This window comes from Venturia canescens, chromosome 4, assembly GCF_019457755.1.
Source record: "Venturia canescens isolate UGA chromosome 4, ASM1945775v1, whole genome shotgun sequence".
Lineage (NCBI taxonomy): Eukaryota > Metazoa > Arthropoda > Insecta > Hymenoptera > Ichneumonidae > Venturia > Venturia canescens.
Genome location: NC_057424.1, coordinates 1,812,561 through 1,832,964, shown reverse-complemented (window position 1 = coordinate 1,832,964; position 20,404 = coordinate 1,812,561). Strand labels below are relative to the sequence as shown.

The following is a 20,404-nucleotide window of genomic DNA, read 5'->3' as shown; positions in this document are numbered from 1 at the left end:
GCGCCGAGTCGCCATGCGGTACGCGAGGCGTCTTCTCCGATTCACATCTCAGCTCCGATTCTCTCTCTTTCGCGGTGAAATTCTACTATGTCATCTAGGCATTCTAATCCAACCTTTATATTATGTAATTTAGCAAATAAACTACTGATTTTCACGTATCCGCTTAAGAACCTGTACTATTTGTTCCTTATTAAAATCAGAAGTGGGATGATTTCCCGTGTACGGGGTCATCTGAATGCCGAGTGAGAGAGAGTTCGAGAGATTTGCGGCCGAACGTTATTCGACAATGGGACTCAACCGCACGAACGGTACGCCGAGTCGGTACGCGCCGGGTCGAGGGACATTTCGCGACGATTCGACACAGGTGAGAATGCCGGGACAACAAAATGGCGCTCCGGAAGTGCGTACAGGTGTGGCCGGGCAAGCTCGTCTCGACGACACGGCGAGTGTCGTTGGCTCCGACGCCTCCACGCGGGGTGCCCGCCCGAGAAGTCAGGTGGAAGGAGCCACCGAACGAGACCGGCTTCAGAATCTTCGTGATGAAGTCGCAAATATGGGCGAACCGCAGGCGCACGAATCCAGCAGAGAGTCAGAGCTACGAACCGATCCCGCACCACCAGCCGGCCAATCATCGATAAACGAGGGCTCTACACAGCCTCAGTTGATACAAGCGGTGGAACGGTTAGTTGCCGACGGGCATATGGGCTCAGTGGCACAGTTAATTGCGTCGCTACTTACCGTACACGGCCAAGGCGTACCTATGGCCGCAAATGCCGCCGCAGTGATTCCATCTTACCATGTAATACCGGACCTGTCTGGAGACTTGGACAAATTTTCAGGTGAGGACGACGGCATTCGGGCAAAAGAATGGCTCGAGAACTTGGAAGCGATGGGAGATTTGCATCACTGGCCGGAGGATTATCGGCTGGCAGCCGCTCGACTAAACTTGCGGGACGGAGCTCGTGATTGGTCGAGAGCGCGACTGGCAGAGTTGAGAACGTGGGGTTAATTCAGGGAGGCTTTCTGTGACACGTTTATTACCCGCGAAAATCGATCTGCCAAGTGGGCGCGTATGCAAGCACGAAAGCAAGAACGCAATGAATCCCTCACGATTTATTTTCACTCGAAGGTGAAATTATGCAAAGCGCTGGATCTCACCTTCCAAGATCAAAAGGAAGAAATCTTGGCTGGGTTACAATCTCGAGAGTTGTTCCAAACAGTGTTACCGGGAATGCACGCGAAACGGAAATCGTAAGTGCTACAATTGTAAGAAGCCGGGTCATATAGCGCGCGCGTGTACTGAACCCAAGGTCAGAACGTGCTACACGTGCAAAAAACCAGGGCATTTGAGCCCACAGTGCCCCGACAAACCTAGTGAGAATCCGGGAGTGAAAACGGTTAATCGCGCTAACGACTTAACGGCGCGAAAATATTTGAAAAACGCAATGATTAACGGACGAATGTTAACGGCGTTTATTGATGCCGGGAGCGCAGAATGTACCATTCGCTCGTCAACAGTGGTACGCGAAAATCTAACCGTGACGCCATCCGCGATTTCTCTACAGCCATTCGGGCCGCCGGAAAATGTGGTGTCAAGCTTAGGAATGGTGAAAACAAACATGACAATCGACAATGTGGAAGTGAAAGATATCGCAGTGCAAGTGGTGCCGGACGACCATCAAGTCGTTGATGTTCTTGTCGGAAGACCGTTCACGGATCACGAAACTGTGAACTATTTTAAAGTTGGCGATACGTTAACGTTCTGCTATGCAAGGAAGGAGGAAAACAACAATGAAGTGCTGGAATCTCCGATCGCGAATTTAATGACAATAGACTCAGTGTCGATTCCCCCGAATTCGATGTGCTTCATACGAGTGCGCGAGCGAGACACGGAATACTCGCTACCGGTAACCAACGCGAGTGCAGTCGAGCGTGTGATCAGAGAGGGGGTTACGACGGTGCGAGGAGAAGTGTCGCGCGTGCAAATGGTGGGGCGACAACGAGCAAACCCGCGAGATATCACGACTGACCTGTTGCAAGTGGGAGAGGGGCAATCCGGACGAAATGCGACAAGCTCTGTGCTCCTTATTGCGATAATTTCGTGATTGTGTAGCTGTGGGGTTACGTGACCTCGGGTGCGCGACGAATGTGGAGATGACAATTAAACTCAAAGAGGGGGCACAACCGGTGTGTAGTAAGCTGTATCGAACGTCGGACGGGGAACGGGCGAAAATCAGGGACATTATCAGCGAATGGAAAGGAGCGGGTATAGTGACCGAAACGCAATCACCGTACGCAAGCCCCGTGTTATGGCGTTAATGGCGAAGAAAAATGGAGAGTCCCGCCTCTGTGTGGACTTTCGGAAACTCAACGCGATCACGGAGCGGGTACATTTCCCTCTTCCTAATATCGACGATCACCTGGCACAAATACGAGACAGTAAGCTGTTCATTGTTCTGGATTTGGCCCACGGATATCTGCAAATTCCGCTGACGGCAGAGGCGAGGGAAAAAACAGCCATCATCACCCCCGAGGAAGCCGTGGAGTTCACCAGAATGGTGTTCGGTCTAATGAACGGCCCCGCTTATTTCTCCAAAGCGATGCAGCAAGCTCTGGGACCACTGCGAGATAGTGTTGCCCTATTCTACTTAGACGATATCCTAATTCCAGGAAATAGTTGGACAGATCTGGCTCCGAATCTTCGGCAAGTGTTATCGGCGCTTCGTACCGCCGGGTTTACAATCAAACTCGAAAAATGTCGGTTCTTGTTCGATAAGGTGTCGTACCTCGGGCACGAAGTTTCCGCAAATGGCATTGAGCCCGGACGAGAAAAGGTGGGAGCAATCCGTGAGTTCCCTGCACCAACGAGTGTGCATGAAGTTCGTCGATTCCTCGGACTCACAAGCTATTTTAGGAAGTTTGTACCTCGATTCGCACAGATTGCCCAGCCAATATCCAAACTACTTAAAGCGAACGCTCCGTTCGTATGGAAGGACGAACAGCAACGTGCGTTCGAAACACTAAAAGCCAATCTAACGAAGCCACCGGTTCTGCAGACGTTCGACCCAAGGGCCGAAACGGAGCTTCACACGGACGCCAGTGCAGCCGGGCTGGCGAGAATGTTGCTGCAAAAGGACGCAAAAGGAAGTATGAGGCTGGTGTACGCGGTTAGTCGAAGAACTTCGGTCCCGGAGAGTCGGTACCACAGCAGCAAGCTCGAGTTGTTGGCAATTGTGTGGTCGGTGACGCGGCTCCAGTCGATGCTGGCGAACCTGAGCTCCACCATTGTGACGGATTGTCTGGCTCTCAGCTTCCTGAATACCCAAAAGTCATTGAATCCACAGATCATCCGATGGAACGACCTCCTCAGTGAATATGACTACAAAATTGTGCATCGTGCTGGAACAAAGCTAGCACACGTGGACGCGTTGAGTCGAGCTCCCAGCCAAGCCTCGGAGGAAAATTATGCACTTGGTGTGTTTTCGATCCACCGCGAGGAGGATATCGTGTGTATATACCAAAATCTGGACGAACAAGTGAAGCGCAAGAAGGAAATACTAGACAAGCCCGTGTCGGCGCGGACTCGAGACGGAAAGGGGTCTGTCGCGGATTATGAACTAGTGCAAGGAGTGCTCTATAAACGAAAGGACGCTAAATTACTTTTCGCGGTGCCGAAAAGTATGCGTAAGAGCTTAGTTGTACGTTTCCACGATTTGAAAGGACATCAAGGTACGGAACGTACCGCGGCAAGAATTCTGGAACATTATTATTTCCCAGGATTACGATCGTACGTGAAACGGCATATTCAGTCGTGTTTTCAGTGTATGGCGGGGAAAGCCCGACCAGGGCCCCAGCCTGGAGAACTACATCCAATTCCACCCGGATCACGTCCGTTCGCCATAATACACGTCGATCACCTGGGCCCATTCGTAACTAGTGCTAAGGGAAACAAATACGTGCTAGCCATTGTGGACAATTTCGCGAAGTTCGCGACTATACATGCGGTTCGGGACACAAAAACCGCGAGTGTGTTGCGAGTGTTACGGGAATTCGTGAGTGATTACGGGCCGCCCGATCGGATAATCTCCGATCGAGGGACAGCGTTCACGTCGAAAGCATTCGTGGAGTATTGTCGGGAAGAAGGTACCAAGCACACAATGAACTCGCCTCGACATCCGCAGGCCAACGGCCAGGTCGAACGCCTAAACGCGACGCTAGTACCGGCCATTCGAGCCAGTTTAGAGGAAAGAGATGGACGCACCTGGGACAAGAAACTTCGGGAAATCGAAAACGCGTTGAACGAGATGAGGAACGCGAGCACAGGAAAGAGCCCGTTCGAGGTCGTGTACGGGTACGTCCCACGTCGACATGAGGGTGAGTTAAAGCGTCTACTCCCGGAAGTTGACAACTATCGCATGCCACAAATAGTGCAGAGCGAGGCTCGAGAAAACATTCTACGAACCCAACGGACAATGAAAAAGCGATACGATGCCGGTCGTGCGCGTAACGTCCATTTCACTCAAGGAAATATTGTTTTCATGAAGACCGCTCCTGTTCAAACGGGCGAATCAACCAAGTTACATGCCAAATATAGAGGGCCACTCGTCATCACGGATTGCTTACCGGGGGACACCTTCCGCGTCGCTGACGTCCAAAGTAATGGACAGGGCCGACGATATGCGTCGACAGCGCACGCGTCACAACTTAAGTTGTGGCTACCGCATCAATCAGACTCAGGCTCAGAGAACAGTGACACCGACGACGTATCGGCGGACCAGGAGCCCCCGCGACCTGTCGAACCAACGAGCAACGAACATCACTCCGGGCTCGGAGTTAGTGTAACCGCGCGATGTGAGCGAGTGTGCGACCCTAGTGAATCAAGTGCGGCGTTCGAATCGGATTACACGATGTCCCCGACGTCTAGAGGACTTTAACGAACTTAGCGAGTAATGACCGAAACGAAGCGGTCAATAGTCATAGTCACAATTCATTCATTCCTTTTTTTTCTCGTTTTTTCTCCTCTTGGGGAGAACTCACAACATTGTTCTAGTTTACATTATACAATCGGAAAGAGAGATAAATACAGTATGCCTCCCTTAGCGTCGCAATTACGGCGCGGGATAAAGTGTGGCACGAGAGTAAACAACGACGAGTGATCATCATGAGAACTTAATCAAGGGACCTCCGGGTGGCCTCAACGTGTTTGGACGCTCTCGAGGACGAGCGCGAGGTAGCGTGGGCGAGTGATAATGAAAACCTGCGGGCCGAGCTCTATTATTACCGCGCATCACTCCAGCGCATAGGTGTCGCGCCGACAGGCGCCTGGGGCGACACTGCCTCACGTGAGACAACGTTGCCGAACGAGAAAGGAGTAGTGCGTTTCGGGTCTCGGCAAGAGAGGACACGTATGGCCTTGAGGTTCCGGTTGTGTGTGCGACAAGGACACGTAGTGAGTGGGTCGTATCTGGGTGTGGGTGGCGGTTCCGTGGCACCGACGGTTTGTCCGACGGTATTCGCTATGTGCAAAGGGGCGTCAAAGTGGGGGAATAAGACTCACAGCGCTCGGGGTGGTCACATCGTGCGATTTTTGCACTTAAGTTTGACGTTATTTGTCATTGCAAGAGTATCAAATATCATTTTAAGTGTTATAATGGCATCAAAAAAGGTACCCGGGTGTACTTGTTGCGTAGTTGGTTGCAAGAACAATTCATTGAATGCACCAGACACGCATTTTTACGTATTTCCGAGTGCGCCGCACAAAAAGCCTCAACGAGATAAGTGGATCAAAGCGGTTAACAGAAAGAGGTTAAGTGTTTGTTGAAATTTAGCCCAATTCGTTGCGCGACGAATCGTCATGCAATCGATCCGAAAAAAATTGAAATAAAATCCTGTATTATTTTCTCAAGATTTTTATACCTTAGCCTATCAACAATTTTATATGCTTTTAGTTTGGATAGCTCTGAATGGCGACCAAAAAAGCACACTCGCATTTGTAGTCAACACTTCATAGGCAGTAATAAATCGGACCATCCGTTGAGTCCAAGTTTTGTTCCATCAATCTTTCCAAATTCCCAAAATGGAAAAAATGAAGAAAAAACTTTTGCAAGCGCAGTACGAAGGTATGCAATACAAATTATATAATAAAATTAGATCTGTGTGTAAAAGTTCAATTTCAGTGATTCATTGTTATTGTCAGGTTTGATCGGAGTCTTCGACGTCAGATAAAATCAAGAAGCAAGCAATCTTCCAATCCAAGAGCGGAAGGATCCGGAACCCAGAATTTTGAAAATGAAGAGTTATCACTATCAAACAAGCTGAGCGATCATTCAACATCTTTGCGAACGGATCAAGAAACTCAAGTAGATTTTCTGGAGCTGTCGTCTACTTCTTTTACATTTGTGTATAATCATCATGCATCAACAAAACCCTATTGCAGCGAAGCTGGAGTACAAGTTAGCATCCCGCTGGTTATAAGTAAACAAAATTACAGTTCCGCTGGGAAAGAAAAGAAGGATTCATGTTGTGGAACCGATATAGTTCAGAAAGATGTTTGTGTCGGACCAGACACTGTAAATAAAAATCTGCAAGTAAAATGTGATTCAGGGTTCCATGGATTTTCTTCTATCACCAGCAATCAAGAGTTACTTGATCTCGCTGGTGTAACATTTGACACTTTTAATTTATTGTTAAAAGTTTTAGAGCAGAACCGATTGAATAATCCAAAAATACTCAACGATTCAAGAACACCATTGAGGGATCAGCTATTGATTTTTTTATTAAAAATGAAATGTGGGATTACATTCTCGGCATTGAGTGTTCTTTTTAAGGTGCATAGAACCACGGCTTCTAGAATTTTTTTCTTCCTTTTACGTCATTTAGCCCATTCTTGTAAAAATTTTGTGATTTGGCCCTCTAAAAAAATTGTGCAGTCCACAATGCCTACGGATTTTAAAGAAAATTACGGAAACTGTCGCGTTATCATTGACTGCACAGAGTTCAGAGTAGAACAACCTTGTACAGTTGAACATCGTGTACACTTGTATTCACAGTATAAAAAGGGTTTCACAGTAAAAGTTTTAATTGGATGTACACCCGGCGGCTACATTTCATTTGTCTCGAAATGTCATGGAGGAAGAACGACTGATGCGCAAATAACCACTGGAAGTGAATTTTTAGAATTACTCGAACCAGGTGATGTAGTTTTAGCTGACAAGGGCTTCCCAGGAGTAAAAACAGCATTAGATGCAAGTGGCAAAGGAACATTACTTGTAATGCCACCGTTTCTCCATAACAATCATTTTTCTGCTGAAGAAGTTGCTGAAACGTATAAAATCGCTCGCCACAGAATTCATATCGAGCGGATTATGCAAAGAATTAGGATATACAAAATATTGGACAAATTGTCTTTGAGAATGCTACCGCATTGTGACGACATAGTTTTCATGTGTTGTGTCTTGGTTAATTTACAGCCTCCGATTTTGAAACCAAGTGACGATGAAGAAACTCTTCAAAAGTAAAATTTCGTGTAATAATAATTGACAATAATATAATTGTCAAACATGTTAAATTTCATGACGAATTGTAAATACATTAAAAAAAAAATACAAACAGTTGTTGTTCAATAAACTCCGGATGTTTTTCTTGTACCAACGCGATTTCTTTAATTTTATTGCATGTTATTTCATGTTACAGCAAAGTCTTTGGTTAGTTACTCAGTAACAGATTACAAAAAATACGAAAAACCGAAATAATTTTGTTGCATTATATCACTAGATTTTTGAATGTATGCATAATACTTATTCTGAACTATTTTCTCATCACAGTTCAAGCCTTACACATTATATAAATAAAACTATCAGGTAATATTTTTCTCTCATATTGAACTTTCTAAAAATATATCTTTGGGTGATACAATATAAATATTTTTGTTTGGTTTGATAACAGCTTTACGTCGAGAAATGAAGCTATTTTGGGTTGATATTTTCTTTGTCGCTTTCACACAATTTTTGTAAATAGTGGTTGAAGTAAAATGAATGTAGTTTCGGTATCAAACCTTTTAAAAAGGAATCATCTCTTGACACAGGAACAACACAACCTTCCTTTGGTGACCATACAAACAAATCACAATGTGACAATCCTGTTACGTACATTTGCATTTGGCACTGTGTATAGTATTGGTGTGTTGATTTCAATTCTACGTTATTATTCACATCAACCAAATATGGGACATTGAAAGTGTTTAAGATTTTATCATAAACGGGTACATTTTTGCACGAATAAGGACACTTGATCTCTACTAATTTCGTTATACATCCATCTTCTATCACAACTCCGTCAGGAGACGCACTTAACCATGGCTGAGCCTGTAAAACAACTGTACCAATGATTAAAACCTGAACATTTAATAATGTTTCATAATGCTCTCGAGCAATTTTTTCCATTTTTTGGCCATATTGCATCGCGGCGTACGATTTAGTGTGAACTACATTTAAAAAAGCCTCTATCATCTTAACAAGATTGCGTTTTGTTCGTGTTTTGATTGCGTGAGCTTTACTACTCGCAGTTATTCTGAGTTTTCTAGCCATGAACCAATCAAAGCAATTGCTTTGATCAACAGTTCTAATGCACAGCTCAATGATTTCTTGTTGACTTAATTGAATATATTTTTCATAAAAAGATTTCACTGCGATGCTTGAAAAGAAACATTCTTGGACGTATAATTCACTCTCTTCTGCAAATATGATTAAATTCATAACGCAAGTTTCCCAAGATAGCTCATTATTTAATGAAGTTAACCGAGTTACGTTACATAACATCGTTTTCTCATTAATCGCATTGTCTTTCAGACGCTCTTCAGCGGCTAAGATCAAACCCAATGCACAAGGGTGCGTTACATCGGATAATTGCACTACATACGGAGAAGCGTCTACTAGTTTCATGACGTTTTTAGTTTTAAACTGCTCCGTGATGATAATTCCTTTCGCATACATTTCTTTCCCGAGTTGATTTCTCGAAGGCCTTCCCCATTTTTGGTTCAAGCTCGTTTGTGTTGCACTTCGATCCGAATTAATATAACATATCAAAGCGCAAATATGTTTACATTTTTTCCCAGCGGCTGATACACAATCGCACTCGACGTTTGTTATATTGCGATTATTGTCAATCTAAAAAAAAATAAGTATTTATGAGCGTGCGAATTAGCTGTAAGAAATATAAAATTAGCAATTAGCATTAGCAAATATCTGTTAATGAGATGTAAATGCGAGTATATAAATAAAAAAGTTTAACATTAGGAATATCATTTTCAAGTAATATTATATAGTGAATAAATCAGGAATTTAGAAGAAATATCTTACCTCTAATTGCACCTTATATGGAGGTAAAGTAACAGAAGTCTGGCGGATTACGTTACACCGTATGATGGATGAATTTATTTCGTGGTAGAAACATTCTTCCACCTGGACCACGTGCGTTGATGTGAGGGCAGAACCTTTTTTTAATGTTGCTGGATTAAAGTCGATATAATGTTTGATTGTCTGGAACCCTATCCGTAGACATAAATCCATGACTAAGTAGCTGCAGACACACATCGAGGTTATGGTTAGCTGTCAATATTCAATAAGCAAAAATCACATGAAAGCAGCCCTTGAAAAGCAAAAAAGGTACTTACTTTTTTTATTGAAAAGTGCCAGAATCTTTTTTGTTTTACTAATTTGCTTGACATTCACTACTTTTTTAAATATTGCACTCTAAATATTTATTTGCTCAATTTCCCCATACAAACGAACGCAGTGGCCGGCGTTACGAAAGTATACATAATTCTCACAACTGCCACTAGCAGCGCTGCCCTCCCTTTGCACATAGCGAATAGGCTGTGTACCTGTTGCATTAGGGCCACGCGCTCGGTATACTGACTCTAAATAGTGTACGCGTCTGTGTGACCGTCCGCCATCTTGCGAAGCGCCGAGTCGCCACGCGGTACGCGAGGCGTCTTCTCCGATTCACATCGCAGCTCCGATTCTCTCTCTCTCGCGATGAAATTCTACTATGTCATCTAGGCATTCTAATCCAACCTTTATATTATGTAATTTAGCAAATAAACTACTGATTTTCACGTATCCGCTTAAGAACCTGTACTATTTGTTCCTTATTACATGCATTAACTTCGTTTTTGATTTTTTTTCGAATGAGCAATTTGAATAAAAAGTGATGGGCCGGACAAGTACGTTTAAGACGTATTTGAACATAATTTGTACCGATCCAATCGAAGTTGAATGTTGTGAATAATACCAGGGGATCCTGAAAGTCGGAGGGGAATCGATTCTTTAAAGTGTGTACCTTGTTGAAGTAACGAATGACTTTCATGTGAATTTTTAATGATTTTATTTCCATTAATTTTTTAGTAATTTTAATAAAACGTTGTGAGCCCGACAAGGATTCTCAACGTCATTTGTCGCCGGAGATTATATTTCGAATAACAGATAAATACTTGACCTCGAATTGATATAATACATTTTAGTACTGCACGTAACTTCCGTTATGACTTTTTTTTCATTAACTTTTTTCGTGAAAATACTTATCATGAATTTCATTAAAGTTTCCAATTTGTTCGATGAATATTCCAAATTATCTATAAAAACTTGGCCTCAAATTGATATCATACATTTTTATACTGCATGTAACTTGGATAGTACATTTTTCAATTTGTTTAATATTTATGATTTTTTTTAAAATTTTTTATTTTTCTTTAGAGAATTTTTTTCGATTGTTTTTTATTTTTGTTGAATTTTTTTGAACTTTTTAATTTTTCGTTTATTATATCTATAGAATTTTTTTCCTGGTTATACGAGCTAAAAATTTATCTGAAGACTTCTTTTTAGATGTATAAAAACATTAAAAAATCAAAAAATCGAAGAGGGTCACCGTCGCAACATCGTTGAATTGACATGCAATGACCGATATACAGATTATTTGAAATCTTAGTATTTTAAACGTAAACCCTACAACAGTGTTAACAATGACTTCAACAATCTTGTTAGCACACTATTTTAATAATACATTACGTACTCAATTTCTGGAGAACAGAGAGCATGTTTTTCTCATGAGGGAAACGTTCATTTAATAAAAACCTCAAAACGAAGAAATCTTTCAAGATACGCGTTCTTGTAGGATAAGGCATATGGGACACCTTAACTTTTATGATAAATTACAGATTACGTTATAAATACGTTGGACAATCATCGATACTAAAATTCAAATTGTCCTAACTCATAGTAAAACTAACGGGATTTTTTTCTTCGGGCGCTAAAAAAGGATATAACCTGAATCATAAATTGTACGTATTTTAAACTCTTCCTGTTTAATAAAACTCAGAAATATTTTTAGAACATTTTTTCATAGCGCCGAGTATTATTTAAGTTTATTAAGACCGTATGACGCATCTACATTCTTTTCTATATTCAGTGGCTTGTAACTATCTAGATACCACATACCTCCCGCCAAAAAAATCTGTTCGGTAAAACATTGTTGCATTTTTCCGCATCGTGTACAAGACTAGAAGTGTTCGTGTTCTACAGTATTTTAGTTCTCAATTCTACGAAATGCTTTACGAGATATAATTTTAATCGATTCATTAGTCGGATATTCGCTTGTATAAGAATGTATATATATCAAAATCTGTTGTATTTCTTGAAGTGCTTATCCCACATTGTTTACTTCTAAAGATTTGACGGTACGAAATAATTTTTTCTTAAACGCGATTAGCGGCTCGGACAGAAAATATGCATCATAAATAAATGTTTCATTAACAACATTATTCAGTTTGAATTCAACGGTGGATGGAATATTCGACTCACAAAAACGGATTTGAGGAGAAATGTGATTCTATATCATGAACCACTGCCTAAAAGATAACGTGGTGTGGATTCTGGTGTACATAAAGAAAAATATCGTTTAAACCGTGTATAGCAAGTATTATTGATGTTTCAAGTTTTTATTAACAATGTCAATTTATTATAGAGTTTTGTTTTGTTCTTTATACAAAAGATATTGAAAAGATACATCACCGCATATACAATTCTACAAAACAAGCAATAAGATAAGAAAGACATCAAATGTAATTTTTTCATTGCGATCAAAATCTGTTTGAGGAAAATAATTTTTAACGTGTATACACAATGAAGAGTGTGTTCTTTTTGAAAACAAAAAAATGTCTACTATATCAGTAGCAGTAATTGTTGCATTGCTTTTTCTGAATGCTTCAGATCTTTTAGTGCATATTTATTGTACATTAGATGTTGACAATGAGATAAAATATACATAACCATTCTAATTAACGAACATGCATATACTCTTAAATATCCACACCAAAATTTATCAAATCAGAAAAGACAATATTATTTCGTTATCGATGAAAGTAGCAACTGAGTTCAACAATTCCACACTCATGTGATCTGTATCAAAATGTGTTTATCGACATTATTAAGGAGTTTCAGTACAGAAGTCAAAATATTAAGAAATTGATGAAATTTGGTGATAATGTTCTTCAACATCAAGTGCGAAAACTCAAATTTTTTCAAAATTTTCTTCTACTTAGTTATCGAGTAATTACGCATTAAAGCAGATTTCTCATGCCCGGAATGTATACCTATATATATGGAAACGCTATGCTTATACACGTAAACTTTAGTGATCAATTACTCGATAACTGTGTAGAAGAAAAATCTTAAAAAATTTGTGTCGTCAAATTTGGCACTAAAGAATATGTTCACCAAATTTTATAAAATTCTGAACTTTTTGAATTTTTTAATTTTTTTAGCATGGATTAGCATGGCAACATTGTATCGCCTGTACCGAAACTCCTTAATGTTGTAATTTTTTTCAATTGATTAAATTATTTCATCCATAGTTTTGATCGATCCTATTAATACAAAGGAAACTTGGAATTTGCATGCAGTCTAGCCTATTTATTTTCGTGTTTTTTTTTTTATTATAGGAAAATGCCACCTCAAAATCGTATACCAACATAGGATGCCATCAACTTGATCATCAAATATATTGACCACTTTCGAACTGATCAATTTCCTGCTTGGTCCAATGATATCTGGAAACAAATGACTAGAGACATAAATGGAAAATGGAATGCGGAATCTGTGTACACGAACGTTCGTAACGACAGAAGAAACATTTTGACGGAAGCTAGGAAAAAAATGAATATTACTATTCAGATAAATGCTAAGCAGAGCAATTATTTCCGTTCATCCGCAGAATCTGAAAGTATCGACACTGAAACCAATAGTGACAATTCAGTATCAGAATTCCTTGAAACGGAAATATTCGACTTGGTCCTCACGGAGGAAGAATGGATGGCCATAAAACCAAACGATGAAGAATCCATCGTGCAAGCTTCATCTAAAAACGTGAAACCCGCGTTAAAACCAAGGGTATGGACAAATATAATTGCAGAGGCATTCTGGCTCCAATATCGAATGCCCTGTGCTTTTGTATTCAAAAGAGCTGATGTTGCTTTATCGCCATTCGGCGATTCATATAACATTAAAACCATAAAAAAAAACTTAGAAACCGATGCCTGTTTCTTCTTATTTGATTCGAACAGCGAAATCAATTGAAAAAAAATTCATCTTATTTACGTGCAGCATTAAAATTTATTATATCAATTCGAGGCCAAGTATTTTCTAATGAATTAAAAAAAGTTACCACTTAAATTACGTGCAGCACTAAAATTTGTGATATCAATCGGTGGACAAGTATTTTATTAGTAACTCCAAAGTTCAACATTATGGAATTGTTCTAAGAAGCTTTTAAATCCAAGAATATCACATGCAAGCTAATCATTTCTTGCTCTATGGTGGCAGAGACTTATAAGAAAATCGATTCTTTTCAGACTTTCAGGAGCTTCTGATATTATTCACAATATTCGACGTCGATTGGATCGTTACAAATTATGTTTAAATATGAGTTAAAAGTACTTGTCCGGCCCATCACTTTCCATTAAAATTGTTTATTCAAATAAAAATCAGGGCTTTCCTAGAACTGATGGAGCACAAATATTCATGCAGAGGGAATTTAGAAAGTTATCTTCAAGTAATTTTCCCTCAAGTGCACTAATTTAATAAGAATGGAAACGAATTGTCCTGTATTATACAAGGGATGTTTTTGTGCATCGATAAATAAAAAACATTTTGCACATTAAATATGTTCAAGTTTCCAAAAATAAGTCACCAGTTTGTATTGGAATGACGGCAATTTTTACTTCTCACTTCTTCCAGCGAACGAATTTCATTTGGTATAACTAACCTATACTATTATTAAGAACATTAAACTAATAATAAATCGCATTTCAATACATTTTTAACCGGATTCTGCCGTACAATTTCGTTTTTTTATGATTGATTTTTATTTCAATAAATAGTGTTGGGCCGGACAAGTACTTTTAACTCATATTTAAACATAATTTGTAACGATCCAATCGACGTCGAATATTGTGAATAATATCAGAAGCTCCTGAAAGTCTGAAAAGAATCGATTTTCTTATAAGTCTCTGCCACCATAGAGCAAGAAATGATTAGCTTGCATGTGATATTCTTGGATTTAAAAGCTTCTTACAAGGAAAGGTTCTCTGCTGACGTCCTTCGATTTTGATGAAATTTAAAAATGTTATTCTACATCAAAATCTAAAAGACACGTATTTTTTTTTTATCGGCGGAAAAACGTTTCTAGGGGTTGAAATCACCCTTCAAAGTTGAGACCTCCGAGGGGTACTTTTCAGGTTTCACCTATTTTCACCTGAGATAATAGAATGCACCCAAATGGATAATTATCTTAATGATAAACGATGAAAAATGCAACTGGTTTCATATCGGAGGGTTGCATAGGAAAAAAGTTATAGGGGTTGAAATTCACAAAATCGTTATAACAAAAAAAGTATTGCACCTATCTCGATGAACTTAATTGCATTTCGAAGAGGGCAAAAAAATAGTAGATACGGGTTTTTGCGTTTTTCTCGCAAATCAAGTTAAGGGGGTGAACTACCCCTATATATGTTTACATCAAATCTCAATAAAACGGCAGTAATTTTTTGTTTTCCTTATTTCCTTTGGTCGTGATACGTTTTTCCTTATTGATAATTCTGACTGATTTATATTTGGCAATGAGGTAACACAGGCATACGATGAGAGCTTACACATATTCGTTTCGGTAGATAAGACCAAGATTTGGGATGACGCATAGAAAAATTGCGTAGTCAAGTAAAAAAAAAGAGAGCGTACAATATGCTTATACCTTTTATTGATAATATGTCAACAGCAATAAATAGAAGCGAATATATAATCGTATGCTCTATTAGCCGTTGTAAGTACTGCAGTAATGATAGTCATCGAAAAAGTGTTTAAAACATAGCGACTTTTTACACCAGGAACAGCGAACAATAGCAACATTTTCACATCCTGGAACTTCACAATGTGAGTTGCAAGAATCTCCAAATGCAAAGTCTACAGGATTTTCAAAATTGGCTGGTTTTTCTTCAATATAACCACTTTTGTACCAAGAATATTTGAAAAGATCGATATAACGTGGTGACGACAGTTGGTTATGAACGAGTGACTGCAGCTTTATGATATTATTTCTCAAATGCAAATCAATATTATAATTCATCAATAGACAAGTATCAGAAAAATGTCTAACAAAATTTTTCCATACTCGGAATCCAAAAACATCGAGGGGTTGGATTTTTCCGGTAGTTCCTTTAGGTATAATCATTACTTTGACATCTCTATTTGAAGGTTTTACATCAAGTACAGCTTGGGGACAGTGTCCAGTCCAAGAATCAATCAGTAATAAAGATTTCGAACCAATTTTCGGGAAAAACACATGCTGCAACCAAATTTTGAAATGATCTGAAATTAGAAAAACGTATTTTTTTCATTCGAAAAAATATCTATACACAAACAGTGGGTGTAATTTATACCTGAAGTAAGCTTCCCAGACTTGGATACTTCTATGTACACATTATCTGGTCTGAAAAGCGTTTTCTCCACTATTGGACCAATCTTGCCGGTTGGTTCTTTTAAAACCAAAAATAGAGGAGATAGCAGTTTGCCGTCAGCTGATATAGTCGGCTGAATCGTATAACTGTGGGTCGTAGATGAGACTGATTGTACAAGACATTGTACTTGCTTTTCTCCTTCGATTGCTAAAGTTCTTCCGGAATGCATTTCTAGCTGGAAGCCACTCTGATCTGCGTTGAATGTATTTGACAATTTGTATGTTGCAATATTTTGCTTTACGTCAAAGACAAATTTTTGAATTTGTTGTTCCAAGATTTCTCCATCTTCAATTGTTTTGGATGTAATGAACTTATTAATTTTTCTCGATACGATACGATGAGCCGCTTTAAATGATTTTATCCACTTAGGAGATGCTTTGAAACGAAAATCAGAATGCCCTATTTCTTTTTGAGCATGTAAGGCCCATTTTTTCAAATCGGAATCGTGCACTATTAAACCAGCATCCACAGCAGCTTTGAAATTTTCCAAAGTGTAACTACAAATTCGTGCTAATTTTTCTTTGTACGTCCCACCCTTGTTCGAATTGTGTGCCCACCGCTGCAACTGTCGTATAAACTTTTGTTTAACACTGCCCAGACTTAAATTTCCTTTCTTCCCGCTGCGCCAATACTGAACGGCCCTTAATTTGTACTCGTAAGATAAATCTTCGTCATCACGAGTGCATGTATCAGGCGGAAGTTCTGGTTCATGCAAGGCGTTTGCCCACTCCTTATCTTCAACAATTTCCATTTCCCAATCCTTGAACGGTTCTTCAAAATCCAAAGAATTTTCTTCTACCATTTCAAAACCACTGTATTCGTTCATTGCAGTCAACAAAATATTTTCAAAGTTTTCTTTCAACTGTATTTCATCGTTATTCACTGGCGAATCCGGTAAATGCATGACTTCAAAAGTTGCGAGAAGCATTCTAATAACGTTCAAAGGATTTATCTTCATTTTGATTAATACTTGCAACTTCGTTTTAAATAGTCTCGAATTGTAAGGCACTTCTTTCGTGTAGAATAAAAATAACCGACTGTGGTGAATATATTCCGCGATCGCAGTTTTATCACTGCTTCCGCGTCGTATTTCAAATCTAATTTTGGGAGCGAGTCACAGACTGAACAGAGATGACTTCCAAATAACACCGTCAAGTAAAGGGACGGGGGGGGGGAGTTGATGATAACTTGAATTGATGATAACTATAGAAATGTGTCAATATTTACCGAATTTTTGTGAAAAACATAAGGAATAGATATTTTTGGAATTTGTCTTGGGGGTTATTCAATATTAACTAATAAAAAAAATTGTTATCTGTAGAAGTTATCCCATTTTTCTTGCTCAATTAGGTAAAATCCATTGTTTAAATAAATTTTGAATAGAATCTTCTAAGTATAACTAGAAGAGTCAGATTGCCTTCAAATGAAAAATAAACCATAAGGATTGGACGCATACTTTAGGTTCTATAACTTTCACTAGTTATGAAAATGTAATTTCGAGAAAAATCTATCCATCATTTAAGATGTAAATATTGAAAATGTGAAGGAAAAACGTATCACGACCAGAAGAAATAAGGAAAACAAAAAATTACTGCCGTTTTATTGAGATTTGATGTAAACATATATAGGGGTAGTTCACCCCCTTAACTTGATTTGCGAGAAAAACGCAAAAACCCGTATCTACTATTTTTTTGCCCTCTTCGAAATGCAATTAAGTTCATCGAGATAGGTGCAATACTTTTTTTGTTATAACGATTTTGTGAATTTCAACCCCTATAACTTTTTTCCTATGCAACCCTCCGATATGAAACCAGTTGCATTTTTCATCGTTTATCATTAAGATAATTATCCATTTGGGTGCATTCTATTATCTCAGGTGAAAATAGGTGAAACCTGAAAAGTACCCCTCGGAGGTCTCAACTTTGAAGGGTGATTTCAACCCCTAGAAACGTTTTTCCGCCGATAAAAAAAAATACGTGTCTTTTAGATTTTGATGTAGAATAACATATTTAAATTTCATCAAAATCGAAGGACGTCAGCAGAGAACCTTTCCTTGTTAGAACAATTCCATAATGTTGAACTTTGGAGTTACTAATAAAATACTTGTCCACCGATTGATATCACAAATTTTAGTGCTGCACGTAATTCAAGTGGTAACTTTTTTCAATTCATTAGAAAATACTTGGTCTCGAATTGATATAATAAATTTTAATGCTGCACGTAAATAAGATGAATTTTTTTTCAATTGGTTTAGCTGTTCGAATCAAATAAGAAGAAAGAGGCATCGGTTTCTAAGTTTTTTTTATGGATGGAATTATCAGCAAACACGACACCATCAATGTACTTGTCCCAACCTTTTTTTCCCTAGGGGAAGTTTATGGTTTGATATCACGTCTTTTTTCCCGAAAGTTCCTTATTTATGTTTTGACGACTATATAATTTTAATTTTAATTTCTATGAATTATTTACGATTTAATACTTATAACATCGGTTTCCACGAAAAAAAGACCTATTTTTCGTCAAAATTGTACTGGAAATATTTCGTCACATGTCTATCCTTGGACTTTGGCGATTTTTTTCCTTGTACTCTAATATGTTTTGTCAATTAGGAACCCAAGATTGGAGGCCGAGATATGATTTTGGCTTGTAACATCTGATTCGTCGAAAAAAGACTGATACCGCACACTCAGTATACTAGTGAAGAGTATTATACACGAATGCTGTAGGATTGTAATATATTTGATATTTTCTTACGGTTCGAAATCATTTTCGTTGTGTGACTTAAGAAGTTTTGTTTACATTTTTTGTGGTGTAATAAGAAAACGGGCGATCATCAATGTAATTGTCCAAATTTTTTTTCTCCGAGTGAGGATTTTTACGGCTTGATATCAAATCTTTTTTCTATGGCAGTTCTAAACGACAAAAAATATTCTTAAATAAGATTTTCTAAAGTTAACCAATGTTTCTATTGTGATATTTAAAAATAAGTTTTCCAATGATTTTCTTTAAGTTTTGTATAATTTATAACAGTTTGATATTCTTCGAATGTTTGAAGTGATACCCTCAATTTTGCAACCATTTCGAACGTGTCCATAATTTTGTGGGATTAAAATCATATTCCGTAAGGTTTTTCAATATTTTGTATCATTGTGGAATTTTCCCCCGTCATTTATAAATTTTATTTTCAATAGTTTTGATGAAATCATTGTGAATAAAGAAAATATAAATATTTTTCAATGAAACGAATTTTTTGATTGATTTTCCTTAAAATTTGACAGAAGGAGAAAGAAAAAAATATATACAATGTTCACCAAGTCCACCAGAATTCGCAATTTTCACATATGTTTATTGAATTCTAATGCTAGCAATTTTTGTTTCATTAAAAAATGTGCTTCCAAGGACTTTTTCAAGCAATCTTTTTCATTCGTATTATCATACCCAGAGATAAAAGTTGACACACCCACGTTGATGCACAAAATTTTTAAACTCTGCATGTAGCCACCAAGGGTCAACCGGACAAAAGACAAACTATGAAGGGCGTCAAGACCAACAGAATTGTTTATTTATTAATATGTCCATTGCATTTTGAAAACATAACTTCTTATGTCATTCATAAATAGGCCATCGCTGACTTCTTGTATCATTTATCATTATTTTGAGTTATTTATTACTAGTAATCCATATCGTAATTCTATAATTCTTCTACAATTTTTATTAATTGTAAGTATCCATATTTCATAATCAAAAATAGGAAATGCTAATACCTAGCGTGCATGTCAATACACAGAATTTTCAAAGTTTGCAAGTATCCGCTGCGATTTATTCATCTACATTTTGATACAGAAAGAAAAAATTACCACCGACTCATAAAATTCATTATGCCAAAACTAAAAGGAAAAAAGACAGCGCACTTCAAAGTGAACAGAACTCAAAATTGTTTCATGTATCTTCGTTTATATATTGCAGTCGGAACCAAAAAGTGAAAAGATTGGCACACCTACACTTCACAGAAATATCAAAGTTCATAGGTATTCGCTGCATGCCAGTAATACAAACTTTGGTGCTATGGGGCAAACCACTTCAAAATTCCATGAACCACATTCTTGAAACTTATTATGTCACATTCAAGAAAAAAAGTGACAGATACGCTGCATGTTGAAGCAAGCAAAATGCTGTATTTTTGTATGTCTCCATGGTTATACGCAGACAAAATATTTGATCACATCCAAAAATTATCAGTAGTAGACTTACACACATGAATTTTTCAACCCATGATGCCAATCGCAAACATTGTCTGGAAATACTCAACATACATGTCGCTTCATGACTTTGTCGCACTTT

At 38.5% G+C, this 20,404-nt stretch overlaps 2 protein-coding genes across 3 annotated transcripts; one reads left to right on the top strand and one right to left on the bottom strand.

The window, feature by feature from the left end:
- Nucleotides 1–4,837: 4,837 nt before the first annotated feature.
- LOC122410255 (uncharacterized) lies at nt 4,838–10,118 on the top strand. Its single transcript, XM_043418398.1, has 3 exons — nt 4,838–5,805; nt 5,949–6,119; nt 6,197–10,118. The coding sequence occupies exons 1-3, from the start codon at nt 5,408–5,410 to the stop codon at nt 7,515–7,517; spliced, it is 1,890 nt and encodes a 629-aa protein (XP_043274333.1). The 5' UTR covers nt 4,838–5,407; the 3' UTR covers nt 7,518–10,118.
- LOC122410256 (uncharacterized) lies at nt 7,636–9,795 on the bottom strand. 2 transcript variants are annotated; one of them, XM_043418400.1, is made up of 3 exons: nt 9,671–9,795; nt 9,357–9,576; nt 7,636–9,164 (listed from the first exon to the last, which is right to left on the bottom strand). In XM_043418400.1, the coding sequence occupies exons 2-3, from the start codon at nt 9,564–9,566 to the stop codon at nt 7,965–7,967; spliced, it is 1,410 nt and encodes a 469-aa protein (XP_043274335.1). In that variant the 5' UTR covers nt 9,567–9,576; nt 9,671–9,795; the 3' UTR covers nt 7,636–7,964. The 2 variants fall into 2 exon arrangements, with proteins under 2 accessions (XP_043274335.1, XP_043274334.1); XM_043418399.1 differs by lacking the exon at nt 9,671–9,795 and having other exon boundaries at nt 9,357–9,590.
- Nucleotides 10,119–20,404: the final 10,286 nt, after the last annotated feature.